The following is a 13,766-nucleotide window of genomic DNA, read 5'->3' on the forward strand; positions in this document are numbered from 1 at the left end:
TGTTGACTGTTTAGCTGTAACATAACACTTTTTAATGCTGTTATAACATTTCATTTTACTCTTTTCAGAATGATATCCAGTTCAGATCCTGCTCAAATTTTCTCTGGTGCACCAAAACACGTGCAAGTATTGGTAGACACTGGCATTCAGACGTGTGATACACAGCATGTGGATGATTTTGAACTTGTGTTGGCAGCCAGCAGTGACTGTTTGGATGAAAATCCTTGGGGGAGTCACGGAATTTGTAGCCCAACACATGCTGTCAAAGGACCTGATCTATTCTGAGACAGCCAAGGAAGTGAATGTCATAGAGAACAACACAAAGAGAAACTAATTTTCTCATGTAAGGTAGATAGACCTATTTCATCACTGAGGTTGTTTAAAATTTGACTGAAAGTACTTATGCAAGAAATCTCTTCCTGTCCCAGCAAAGTGCACAGTGAAAATGTGCATTGCTTTGTTCATTCCCTTACCTGGAAGGCTCCTCAGTTCACTTATGGATGTGAGGCTAGAAGGGAGTTCTTGGCATTTGGTCACAAACATTTCAGCCCTGAGATATCAAAAGGTACAGCTAACTATGGGTGATGATTTCAGCATAACAAGGATGTGGGGGCTGGGAGGAGTAAAATTCTCTGATGAAATATTTTAAAATGATGCTGTGTCTGAACACGCTCCTGCAGTTTTCCATCCTAGCTCTGATCTTCATTACTTGTCTTCGTAATTTGGATGAGAGGCCCTTGAGGTTTGTGCAACAAAGTTTTGGAATGTGCACTGAAGTAAATCTACAATATCTTTGCAGTCTCTGAAGGAAAAAAAAAAAAGGTAAATCATCAGCAGAATGTATGATCTGCCAAGATCAGTCCTGCTCTGTATCATAAAACAAAGTGAATTTCATTAACATTCTTTAGACAAGAAAGCCTGTAATACTTCAGTTATGGGCCAAAGAGCTGCAGGGAGTTGCTGCTTTTTTTATCTTTAAAGCAAGAAAGTAGATGCAAATTGACAGCTTCAGAAGGTTAATGTGTGAAAGGCCTCTTTCTTTTCAAAGACAAATCCACAATGCTTTTTTATCTTTCATTGATTAAGCAATACTTGTTAAATTAATGCACCTTGCAACACTTCAAAATATCTTTTTCACACTTTTAAAAAGCAGCAATTGGGTTTAACTTACTAGGGTACATGTGAATTTTGTCCTCCTGTTTGCAGATCAGTGGTAACTGCCTTGCCAACTTGTTCTGTTGCACTGCACAGGACTATTAATGATGTGTTGTGTATTCATATGAATGGAATTTATTTTGTGGTACCTACACTGCTGAGCAGCAGCAATTTACTTTTGTTCTTCATCCTTTCTGCTTCAGAGTAATTTTGCTCTGAAGAATAATTACAAGTAATAATCTAACCAATCAATGTATTCTATTTCCAATTTTTAGTGTTTGATTAACAGAGGGAAAAGATTGGTGCTGACTCTGGTATCACAGTTAGGTTTTTAAGTATCTTTTAGGTTTGGGAGAGGGCTTTTCTTGTCTTGCTCCCTTCCCCCCCCCCCCCCCCACAACAACAACAACAAACTCGAAAGCATTAAGCAAAACTTAGATTCTGTTTGTTTTTTTTTCCTACGCGAACCGGAGCAGTAGTGGAGATCTCAAAATCAAGCTGGCGAAAGAGATTTCAGAGAGAAAGGCAGCATATATAGGGAGCTTCAACTAATGTGTGAAAACATTTGCTTGGCTCTATCTCATCCAAAGCTGCAGGTAAGAATTCAGTGAAGTGTGCATAACAAGCACACAGCTCTTTTTAATGGGTTTTTAATGCCGATGTATTTGGTCCTCATAATCTTGCTTTGTAGGCAACAGTAATGATCGTAGCTCTGTCTAGGGAAGGCCCATTTTGTATCTGTTCCTGCTGGCATGTAGAGTAACAGCAGCCATCTTCCATCATCCTGAGTTCTCCCTGTGAGGTCATGGACTTGTCCCAAATGTTTTTCAGTTCATTAAAGTGTCAGTTTAGGAGTCCAGACAGTGCATGGTTGTCCTTGGTGTTTATGGTCTGTATTCCTCCAGCTTGGTGTTGAAGATCACTGATGATGAACATTTGATTGTATCTGTAAAAACTCATTTTGACAGTGCTGAGATGTTTACAGCTGCTTGTAGCTGAGCTTATTAGTGGCTTAGCCATCATTAGCTGCCAGCTGTGAAAAATCACATACCATAATGTGCATCTTGCTAAAGCCTAGAAGAGTATTCATGAGAAGCAGCTGAGAACCTTAAATTGTCTGATTTTTGTTAACCTCTCTCTAAGTGCAAGGCTTTGCCGGAGTCTCCAGAGTGTGGCTATCACATAAAGTGAAAAATTAATCATGTGCTAATTAACAAAGCTAGTACCTGAAGTGGAGCTGTAAGCAGTTCAGAGCATCTGAGAGAAATCCAAGCTGATCTGCTGGTATCTTTTTGGTTTTGTCCTATAGAAAGAATGTGCTTATCATTGATAGTGTAGCACCTTGCCATAATCCATATTGTAAGAATGATGTGCACCATCTGGCCTGAAGTTTAGTAAAAGTAATCTTGGAGCTCCCCTGCACTGCAGTGCACTGTGAGTCCCACCCTTCCACTTTGGCATCACCAAGTACGTTATTATAAGCATTTCAAAAATTGAAACGTAAGCAAATTCTGACTGTTGAAGACCAGTTGACATTTAGTGATTGATGAACTCAGTGGCATGTATAGAAAGGGCTTAGGGAGGAAGGTGCAAGCTGCCCGAGACGTTTCCATCATGGACAGAGCTTCAAGTCAAGTAAGTGTGAAATAATTCTTTTCTTACTCAAGTGTGGACATGTTCCAACTCCCCTGCAGGATGTGCTGTAATGATTTACTCTGCTGAATTCCTGTGAAAGCAATCCTTTGTAATTTCAGAGCCTTGATGCTGCATTTATAAATGACCTGGCCCAATAGAGTCAGCCGTTTGGCAGGGTTGTATGTAGCTCACTTCTGAAGTGGAGATTCTAAGTGGAAGGATGAAGGGGTCAGGAATTTCATGTCTGTGTACACAGTTCTGTACAACCCAGAGTTTGTGGTTTATCTTGAAGCTCAGACCTTTCTTCAGCATTCTGGGATGTGAGGAAATACTACTGTATGTAACTGGTTTGTGAGGGTTCTGATGTTGTACCTGAATCTCCCAACTGATCTGAGAATCACAGCACAGAGAAAGCCTTCAGCTAGCAGCAGGAGTAGACAGGGGAGGTGGGCACAGCTGAACAGGGCAAGGTTCTGCAGAAGGAAGGCTTTTACAGGACCGCACTGCAGGCCAGGCAGAGGTATTTGTACTTTCCGAGTCTCAGTGTAGTATCGAGCCGCCGGAATGACCTGCTTCCAAACTTCTTGTGCTGGGTGCTCCCTTCCTCTGTCCCAATGCAAGGTGCTCCGCAGCCTGCGCTGCCTGCTGGCACGTCCTTCCGCAGCAGCCCCGCGCCTGGCTCCTCCCGCTCTCCTTATAACGGCGTGGATGCAGCCAGCGTTCTGCTCCAGCACTTCATTTGCCTGCCCATCGACGTGCTGCTGCTGGGACCCAGTCAGACAGACCAAGCTAGGAGAGGCTGAAGGAATTGCTGTAAGTGAGATGCTGCCTTCAATCACTGCTGTGCTTCTAGCTGGCAAAGATTGAAGGTCGTGTGCAACAGGCTGTCACCTTTTTTGCTGATGGCTGTTCATCTTTTCTACTGCTCGGTTTAATTCTAATGCCTCCCTTTGGCACTGTGTGCAGAAGAGTGGCTGAGGGGTAATGTCCTTTTTTCTTCATATTTTGAAAGACTCAGAAATTTCTAGAGCCAATTCTAGCGAAGTAACATCATAAATCCTTACTTTGTTTTGCTGTAAAACTTGAGAAAATGTTGTGGTACTTTGTTAAGTAGGTGGTGAAGGGGTGTTGCAGTGGTTCATTTAAGCAGCAGCTGAGCAGATCCTTACAGGTTGGAAGGCACTGAAGTCATCTGTCCTCCCATTATTCTCCCTGTAGGTGATTCCATTTATCCTTAAATTATCTTGGTACCAACACAGAGTTAAGGAAGTACATTTACCTTTGCAAAAATGCTCATTTTGCACAAATGTATGCTTTTTTTTTTTTTTTTTTAAGACAGCCAGTGTGATAACAACTCTTTCATTTTTATTACCAGCTCAGAATAGCTTGTTTTTTTTTTTGTTTTTTTTTTTTTAATCTTTGTAAAGATCATTTCATAGTTACATACTCAATCATAATGAAAAAGTAGCAATAATTTACTGGTTAAATTTACCAGAAAACAAAACAGAACAGCTGTTCCTTGCTGGCTCAAGTGCATCATTCCTGCTTCTTTTTTCCTCTGCAACCCAAAAAAGGGAAATTTAACATTCTGCTTTTATGTCTCTGAAATAAGGACCTCCTGAAAAATCTCCTGTTTATCGATGCCTGCACCCTGACCCTGCACCCGAGGAGACATTGCCTCTCCTCTGTAGGGAGCTGGCTGGGAAAGATACAGTGCAACAGGCAGTGGATACATCCACTTTGTGTGTTCATCACATCATTTTTCTGCACTAAAGTGTTCCCTGGGACCTGTTCTTTAATGTTTGTTCTATTTGGTCTCAGATGTGACCTTGTTTGAATTGGAGCTCTTCAGAATTGAGATGCAGAAAATCCAAGATGTACTGATTTAACTCAGCACTGAGGAATCATAAAACCACTATTAATGATTTTCCTTTAACTTCAACAGGAAGTTTTCTCTAAACAGTAGCTATTTCTGCTGCAATGGACAAAGGACTTCACTTTATGTTCAGTGTGGTTACAGCTGTGCTGCTCCTGAGAGAATCAAGCCAGACAGGTGAGAATATTTGGCCAAAAAAGCTAGCTGCATTCAAACCTGTTTTTTTTTTCTTCACATTTCTTTAATTCTTGTTAATAGTAGCGCTAGATTAGGACACTGTCTTTAAAACTTGCTTGAGATTTGGTTATGAAGACATTGCCAGGACCTACCTTAGGGCCAGCAGGAGCCTGCCAGTGACTTATGCACAGCAGTCAGCTGGTTGGATCGCGCTGCATCCCCAGAGCTAGGAGCTGGGGCACTTGCTTTTGCAGCTGGAACAAATCCTGCTGTTTTAATCTTACTGTGGCTTTTTGGTGTTCTATGTCTCAGTGGGAGACATAAGGAGTAGCTTGGCCTTGCAGCATTACTAGGAAACAAAAATTGGCTCCTCTACTGGTTCTCCTGCCCCTCTCACCTGCCTGTCCCCTACCTGACCAGAGCTGGTGGTAGCAGCAGGTTGCTTCAGGTTCCGTATACATCAGTCTTTAGCTTTAGTGACAGTGGTCAGTTTCTCTGATACTCTTATCCTGAGTGTCCCAGTGTACTCCAGAACCGTCATCCATCTGACCTCTTGGTTCAGCTATCCCTCATAGTCACAAGCTGCATAAAGGGAAATGTGGACAGAGGGTACCAAGGCAGGGTTGCTAACCTAGGCAGAGGGGGCACAGAGTAGAAAAGTGGGGGTGAGGAGGCCAGTCCTGGTTTATCTGTGCTAAATGCTTTTTGTTTTTGCTGTGGTTGCTGATTTTTGCAACCACGGTGGTTTCCTGCAGCAGCAAACCTTTGGGGGCAAGAGTGGAGGGATGAGACCCTTTGTGGTGTGCTGTTGTAAATTCTCACACGGAGGGCTTGGCCCCTGAGAAGTGTCACTCTGATGAACTTAGAATTAGGGCTGCAACTCGATTTCTTATGGTCCTTTCAGCAGTTCCTACAATGGGGCTTTGAACAGCTGCATCCAGAGCCACTGTGGGGGAGCTGAAGCCCTCGGTACAGACTGTTTTCTTCCAAAAAACCCTAGCAGGTCTTCAAAAAAGGAGCCTCAAACAGCTTTCACTGGCTCTAATGAGTTTCTGAAGAGAGACAAGAGAACTCCTTTGTGAAGATTTCCAGCTCCCATGGAGAACTGTGGAGGACAGGGAAAAAGCAGGTTTTGTTTTAACAATAATGTGGAGTTCAGCACAAGAAAATGCAAATCCAAAGAATGAATAATACATAATGAGTGAATACGTTGTTATATTTAATGAGAAACTCACAGTTTTGCTTGGAAGAGTAAAAGCACTCTAATTTCTTTGTTTTATCTTTTTCTTTTTTTTTTTTTTTTTTAATTATTATTTAGTTTTGGCTTTTGCGCTGTGAATTCTTTGATTCCAGGGAGCAATAATGTTGCACACTCTAGGAAAAAAAAGGAACTATCCTGGGTAGTTAATATGCTATACATCCACAAAGTTGTGCTTTTCATTCTGCATCTCAATTATTACAGTTTATATCTCTTGCAGATTTGGGGAGTTGAGGTATTCTGGGTGTTATGATAAAGGAAGCTGTGGATCAAATAATTCAACAGATTTTGTTAAGAGCTGCACATCGGAGCAAAGAGTAGAGCCAAAAGCTTAATTAATCTCATTAATAATACTTTTACGAGTGGATTTTTACTGAAGAGGAAACAGACAGAAGGAGGAGAGGTAATACGGAACAGCAGATCAGTAGCAGATCTGGTGACACTCAGGTGTTCTGCAGTGAATTTTCACAGGAATGGAAAGTCAGAGCAGCTGTAATTCTCGGGGAGAAAGCAATTGAATGAGGAAGAGAAGGATTTCTGCTCCAAAGGTTGCGAGATGGTCTCCTTTGTCTGCTTTTAACAATAGGAACCTATCAAGAAACCCTTTTGTCTTGGAATTCAATGCTGATGAACTTCAGGTTGTTTACAGGGCTTTTCCTTAGGGGTGCAGACGGGCTTTGGCAGGAGCTGGGAGGGGGGGGGGGGGGGGAGTGGAAATCTGAGTCGTGTGAAGCAGCAGGACTGCTGGCTTTTCAACTCATCAGGAAGGGCGATTCTGCAAAATCTGTTTTTCAATGTGTGAGTGATAATAATAATAGAGGTAGAATTAGAAACTTCTGCAGCCTGAATCAGTCTGTGTATGTTTCTGCCTCTTTTTGCTTGGCATTAATACTGTGTTGTGAATAAGGAAACAATCTTACAAAGTTACTACAAGTCAGCTGTACTGTGAACTTCTGAGTCCAAGGATGATCATTGTGTTTATGTAAGTGAAATGAGTTTATGAAAGTTCGCTTTTAAGGAACTGTAAGCATAAACCCTGCAAGGAGTTGATTTTGTTGTTATTTTTTCAGGAGCAATGAGGAATGATGATGCTATGATTAAGGTATGTTGAAGTTCATTGATGCAGGGTTACCAATAAAGTCATATGTACAAAAGCTCTTGGATATTAAATCCAGAAATAGATGAGTTCACAGCCTGCAATGTGTTTAATCTGTGAAGACAGCTTTAGTAGCAAAAACATGAACTGTTCTGAAGTATTGGTGACCAGAAAGCATCTTCGGACTGTAAGGTAGGAAGATGCATTCTTGAATTTGGTGTTTCATGTGAAAGTGAATTCATGTTTTTGCTTCATCTCAGGTTTCCTGCTGTTTTGTCTCCAGGAATTGCTCTCTAATGAGGCCTTAATTGGCTGCTAGCTGTTTTGTCAGCAGCACAAATTGATCTCTCTTTGGAAGACTATATGCACTTTGTACCTGAAGAATTGTGACAGCATTTAACGTGATTTTCTTTTTTATTTGTATGTTGACAACATGCCATAAAGTGTAATGCTTTTGATTAATTACTGTCATGGAACACGCACACATTATAACATAAACCCTCGGTAAGCAGGGAAATTCAATTATTTTTCCTTTATTTTTTTATTTGTAGGCCAATGACTTGAGGGGACCAGAAGAGAACCTTCCAGCTTTGACTGTCACAACGATCTTGGTAAGGCAGTAACAAAACCCTGTAGCTGGGAGATAGCTGGAGTTAATTCACAGCCAGTCACAGTGCAGACTGTGGTGGCATGTAATTGTATTTCCCTGTTTATGCAGGAAGATCCTTATGTCATGGTGAGAAGTGCAGAACTGGAGGGATACTGCATTGATTTGCTGAAAGCACTCGCTTCAATGCTTCACTTCAGCTATAAGGTGAAGGTGGTGGGAGATGGGAAGTATGGAGCCATCTCTTCCAATGGGAACTGGACAGGAATGATTGGAGAGATTCTGAGACAGGTAACTTTCATTTTATATTTGAGAAACTGCAGCATTAACAAGGAAAGGAGCCCAGGAGCTGTGCCTACATGGCTATTGGCCACGTAGGTATCTGTCCACTCAGCCTGGGAAGCATTCTGTTTTAGTGATACAAGACTTCAGGCAGGTTGGACGGTTGGTTATATTTTAACTACTTCTTACAGGAAGCAGACATAGCAGTGGCTCCCTTGACAGTCACATCAGCAAGGGAAGAGGTAATCTCCTTCACTACACCATTCCTGCAGACTGGGATTGGAATCTTGCTTCGAAAGGACACCATCTCTCAGGAGATGTCTTTCTTCCACTTCCTGGCTCCTTTCAGTAAGGAGACCTGGACTGGCCTCCTATTTGCTTATGTGCTGACGTGTGTCTGCCTCTTCCTTGTTGCCAGGTACAGATGTGTTTTACAGTTTTTGCTCGAGTCAACTGCTTTCCCAGCTATGGAGAGATTTTTATTTTTAAGAAAGTACCAGGGTACATTTTGCTTTGAGAAACTTTCTGTACAAATCCAGAAGCTGAGCTAATAAAGCTTAATGGCAGATTAAGAGTAGGAACTCCCAATGAAAATCACCGTATCTCTTGATGTGGATTTTCCACTGTTGTCAGAAGGACTGTTTGTTTGTGTTTCAGCTTTTTTGTTCTCACTTTTTTTTCAAAGTTGTTTTTCCCTCTGACCATATTCCTTGCCACAGTCCTTTCTCCCAGAGTGTTTTCATGCACTCAATCCTACACTGAATTTTGTGGATGAATTTCTTTCCCCTCCCTCCTTTCCCAGGACATTCACTTTTCTCCTCCTCTCTTCATGAGGCTGCACTAACACTCTCTGCATTTGCAATTTTGAACAAAAGTTCTATTACTGCTCTTCCTGTTTTATGCCCAGTCCTGAGCCTTCAGTGTTGCAAATACTTGAGGTATTGACCAGGAGCATTTTTGTCTACTAGATAAACTGGGCTACAAGTAAAGGAGGACCTCTGATGGAAAGATAGGGCATTTCCAGGCTGTCTGCACTGCTGCACATCATGCTGCAGGATTGCTTTTTCCTTTAGTGTCTGGTGTCATCCTGTTATTTCCTCATAGGCTGAGCCCTTATGAATGGAATGAGCCAAAGAATGAAGAGAATCACTTCACCTTTTTAAACAGCCTCTGGTTTGGAGCAGGAGCGCTCACATTGCAAGGTGAGCTGGGAGGAGCTGATTGCATATCCAGTACATATGTGCATATGTACTGTGTATGCCCAGTGCATATAGAGTGCTGTACTGTATGGCTGGGTGCTGAGGGAAAGGATGATAAACAGGGACTCTTGGCAGTGCTAAAACAGAGATGTCTTGATTAGGGACTTGTGCAGGTGGCTGGCTTCGTGTGAGCACTGCGTGTTTTCTGCTGTGACTCTTGCTCCAGGACTAACCAGTGCCCTTATGTTTTGTACAGTGCAGTCTTTTTTTTTTTTTTTTTGGCCAGTATATTGCTTTGGCTCTGCATAGCATGCAGCATTGATGCTATTCAAACCAGCCACTGAGGGCTTTTTAGGCCCGTGTGTTCCTAAAACAGCTGCAAAGCAGCTTTCGCAGGTTGGCATGTTTAAAAAGTCTTGTGCTGGCTTTGTCTCAGGCTGTCTCTCTCACCACCCGTACTTTCTGTCGGCTCCATTGGGCTCGCAGGTGTCACCCCTCGGCCCAAGGCGTTCTCTGTGCGGGTCATCGCTGCCATCTGGTGGCTCTTCACCATAGCTTTGCTGGCTGCTTACATCGCCAACTTCACCGCGCTGTTGAGCTCTGGCAGCGAGCAGCTCCCGATCCAGACTTTTGAAGATCTTGTGAAGCAAAGGAAGCTTGAGTTTGGGACACTGGATGGCTCCTCCACTTTCTACTTCTTTAAGGTGCAGAAAATTTAACTGTGCACGTACATGCCTGCCTAAGAAGTGCTAAAGTGCAGTCAAGCTGTCTGCACATTGGGTCTTACAGCACCTTCTTCTCTGTAGACTGTGTCAGTTCTCTTGTACTTTAATGTGATTGGTATATGTTGTTTTCTTATCTCTTCTTTCACCTTTTCTCTGAGAGAGAAGCATGCAGAAGATTTTGTGTTAATAGTGTATCCTCTCTTAAGACAGTGGTACTAGTCTTCAGGGGTCATTCTTGTGTACCTTGAACATAAAGTGCTAGAAAGATGGTAATTTTAATTGGAGGGCTGAAAGGTAAATGGTTTTAAGCACTCTTATTCTCTAAATATTTTCACAGTCACTGCACATAGGCAAATATTTTTCTGGATAATTGTTTCACACGTTGCTTTATTGCAGAACTCCAAGAATCCCATCCATCAGATGATCTATGAATATATGGACAAGAGACGAGACCACGTTTTAGTCAAAACCTACCAGGAAGCAGTTCAACGTGTGATGGAATCCAATTATGCCTTCATTGGTGAATCCATCTCTCAAGACCTTGCAGCCGCCAGGCACTGCAATTTGATCAGAGCCCCTGAAGTTATTGGAGCCAGAGGATTTGGCATTGCCACTGCCCAGGGTGAGTCACTGTGTATGACTTCTGTCCCACTTCTCCACTTGGATTTTGTGGGTTTGAAATAGTTTGTTAGAGCAAAGAGCCTGGAATAGCTAAATCCTGAAACTCAGAGGCTTTTTTCTATGTATCAAGTGTTCTATGTACTAATAATCCACTATGAACAAATTGTTAACCAGTTATCCAATATTTTCATTCAGTAAATGAATTATCACTAGTGCTCACTCTTATTTTGAACAGCAGCTTTTAAAAATTCCCGCTGCCAATGATACCAGGTTTGGTTTTTTTTTCCTGTTTTTTCCTCCTGCTCTGTGGTACCAAGAATGCAGAAGAACTCTTAATCAAATTTGTTCTCTTGTAAGCATGACTGATAGTATTTTTCAGAGACTTCAAACTGTCATTATTCTGTTAGTGGATAGGATAGGAATGGTTGTTATCTAGTTATCCAAGAAAGCACTCAGATTATTTTGCTGCACTCTGCAGAAAGACCGTTTGAAAGCTGGGAAGCAGCACCCGGCTAACCCTGCTTTGTCATGTAGTAGCAGGCTGATTAAAAATGTTAGTGGCTGTGACCTCTCTTACATGCTTTTCTCTTTCATTCTGCTGCCAGCATCCCCGTGGACTAAGAAGCTGTCAGTTGCTGTCCTCAAACTGCGCGAATCGGGTGATCTTGACTATTTGCGTAACAAATGGTGGGAGTCCAGCTGCCTTCACCAGAGCAGAGACAGATGGAGCCCCCTGCAGCCCCAGGCTCTGGGTGGGCTCTTTCTTACTCTTGCCATTGGCCTTGCATTAGGAGTGATTGCAGCTATGGTGGAGCTGTCAAATAAGAGCAGACATGCTGCTGGACATGTCAAGGTGGGCGACTGTCGTCATTTCTGTCTTCCTCTTGGGCTCCCTTCTGTTTAGTGTGGGCATTAGTGCTCCCCTGGGCGGAATGCTGGCTTTCTGACCATGGCAGTCTTGTTTGTCTGAGGAAAGAAATGTAATGGGGAAAGTACATGCTATGTATTTACTCTTTAAAATCCTTGCTATGTTGTTGCTTGGGCTATGTGACAGTTATGTAGCCTAAGCAATATAAAAATTTTAAAAACCTTAGAATATTAAATAGAAGCATTTACTGTAATGCAGACAGACTGCACTCCAATACTCCCGTGTGTACAGAGGACAGTAAATCATCAATAACAAGTTTATTCTCAAGTATGGCTATTCTCAAGTCATTTGACAAGCAGGAAAACACGTAAATAAAACTGCACTAGAATTTGAATGTGTATTTTGGTGTTCTTGTTCTCCCATCCACTGCAATGAAAGTCTAGTGAACATTTAAAAGCTGGATTCTACAATAGAGAAACTTATCCCCCTTTTTTTTTCCCCCCTCTTCTTTTCCAGAAATCTTGTTGCTCCATTTTCACAGAAGAAATGTGCACTCGTCTACGTATAAAAGAAAATACAAGACAAACCCAGGAGACTTCAGGGAGGGCTAATGCTTAACAAAAATTCTTAAGGAATGGGCATATATTGTGGTTCTACCACCTATATGTCATAGGAGCTACATCACTGTAGGAAGATATTTTTCTGCAAGAGTAGAGTGTTAGTTTCCTAATTACAAACACAGTACTTCTGGATTGATGGTGGAGCTGGTTATAGAACAAAACCAAGCAGCTTGGAAGAATTTGAATTGATAAGAGGGAGAGTGCAACTGCTAAAATTAAGGGAGGTTAAGATGGGTGATCACATCTATATTTAATTTAGAAGTTTACCATGTAAGTGCAGAAATGCCTGCAGGAATAAGTGACTTGGGATAGGTTAATATGAAGCCTCTGCATACTAATTATAGAATGAGGTGCAATCTTGAAAATTAAAGCTTTTATCTGACTCTTCTAATCAAGAATAACTGCTTCTTAAGATTTTAATTTTAAATAGAATGTATTTTTGCCTCCTTCTAGGCAAATGATAGTGATCACTGTGAAAGTCATTTCTGAATCAGAAAGGACATTACTGATGCATCCATCCCAATAATGCAGGATTTAACTGTATTCTACACAAAGGCCTAAAATCTGAGAAAGGGAAGCCTTACAGTTAAGGAACTAGATTTAAGAAAAGTCTGTTTTCCATCAGAAGATATGTTTCCTTGTTTAGCTACAGAGGACAGTTTGTCTAGTTAACTTGACTAGGAACTATTTAGGAATAAGATTCATACTTTAAATCCAAGAGCAGTAGAACATGAACGCTGGCAAAGTCAATTAAAGTACAAATTCAGTAGGCAAGGATGAGTAACGGGCATTTTTTGTTATTTTCTTGCTGTCAGAGAAGAATCTTTGAAGTTCATGGGGAACGGTTACTTTGGTTACATATTAAATAGTTTTCTAATTAAGTTGTTTTTCATTTCAGAGGTGGAATGGCTGATGCACGCACAGGCAGTTTTGCAAATTCAGGGTTAAATAACTGCATTTACGTACTGCGCAGCTGATGGAGCAGGGCACAAATTCAGTTCCTTAGAAGTGGTTTTAACTGCACTGCATGAACAGAGAGACTAATTCCTCTCTGTTCCAGCATTAAATAACTGAAGGAAACAGAAATTAACATGTCTGTGACAGGGATACAGCTGGTTGTTCCCGAATAAAGTGTTCAGATTCACTCTGAATGCAATGCAGACTTAAACTTCTGATTACTGCTAAGTAATTTAGTATGGATGCAGCCTGCCTCTCCCCCCCCTCAGCTTGTTAATAACAGTGGAAGCAGTAGGAGTTAAGAGTTCTTTAACTGGTGGTAGTGCTGTTCAGTTATCTACTGTGTGCTCTCACATTGTGACAGTTCTGTTTTAAATGCAGCTGACATAAAGTTCGTTAGAGTAGGAGGTGGATCAGTCCCTCGACCAAATTAACTGCAAAGAGCATGAGATTGTTTAGGTAAGTTTAAAAGCTGACATGGAAAAATACAATGTCAGGTTGACTTAGCACTTTAAAAACTATTTGGTATGCCATGTCACTGCTGGCAGAGTAGGCAGAGATGTATAAAAAAAGGTTTCATTGACATTTAAATATATTTCTATATGAATGTCTCACAGAACAAAAAAATAAAGTCTTTTCATCACAAATACTGAATCATTAAAATAAACACTTACCAAAATAAACAATGAG

At 41.5% G+C, this 13,766-nt stretch overlaps 1 protein-coding gene across 2 annotated transcripts; it reads left to right on the forward strand.

The window, feature by feature from the left end:
* The first annotated feature begins 159 nt into the window (after positions 1 to 159).
* Positions 160 to 13,718, forward strand: LOC122186427 (probable glutamate receptor). 2 transcript variants are annotated; one of them, XM_042883078.1, is made up of 12 exons: positions 160 to 822; positions 1,632 to 1,751; positions 4,736 to 4,843; positions 7,172 to 7,203; positions 7,749 to 7,808; positions 7,916 to 8,095; positions 8,278 to 8,504; positions 9,191 to 9,288; positions 9,772 to 9,989; positions 10,407 to 10,632; positions 11,237 to 11,484; positions 12,016 to 13,718. In XM_042883078.1, exons 3-12 carry the CDS (start codon positions 4,771 to 4,773, stop codon positions 12,115 to 12,117), a joined length of 1,464 nt encoding a protein of 487 aa, XP_042739012.1. In that variant the 5' UTR covers positions 160 to 822; positions 1,632 to 1,751; positions 4,736 to 4,770; the 3' UTR covers positions 12,118 to 13,718. The 2 variants fall into 2 exon arrangements, with proteins under 2 accessions (XP_042739012.1, XP_042739013.1); XM_042883079.1 differs by lacking the exons at positions 160 to 822; positions 1,632 to 1,751 and adding an exon at positions 3,563 to 3,603.
* The last annotated feature ends 48 nt before the right edge of the window (positions 13,719 to 13,766 follow it).

This window comes from Lagopus leucura, unplaced genomic scaffold (assembly GCF_019238085.1).
Source record: "Lagopus leucura isolate 7727_CA_CO unplaced genomic scaffold, USGS_WTPT01 Super-Scaffold_100037, whole genome shotgun sequence".
Taxonomy (NCBI): domain Eukaryota; kingdom Metazoa; phylum Chordata; class Aves; order Galliformes; family Phasianidae; genus Lagopus; species Lagopus leucura.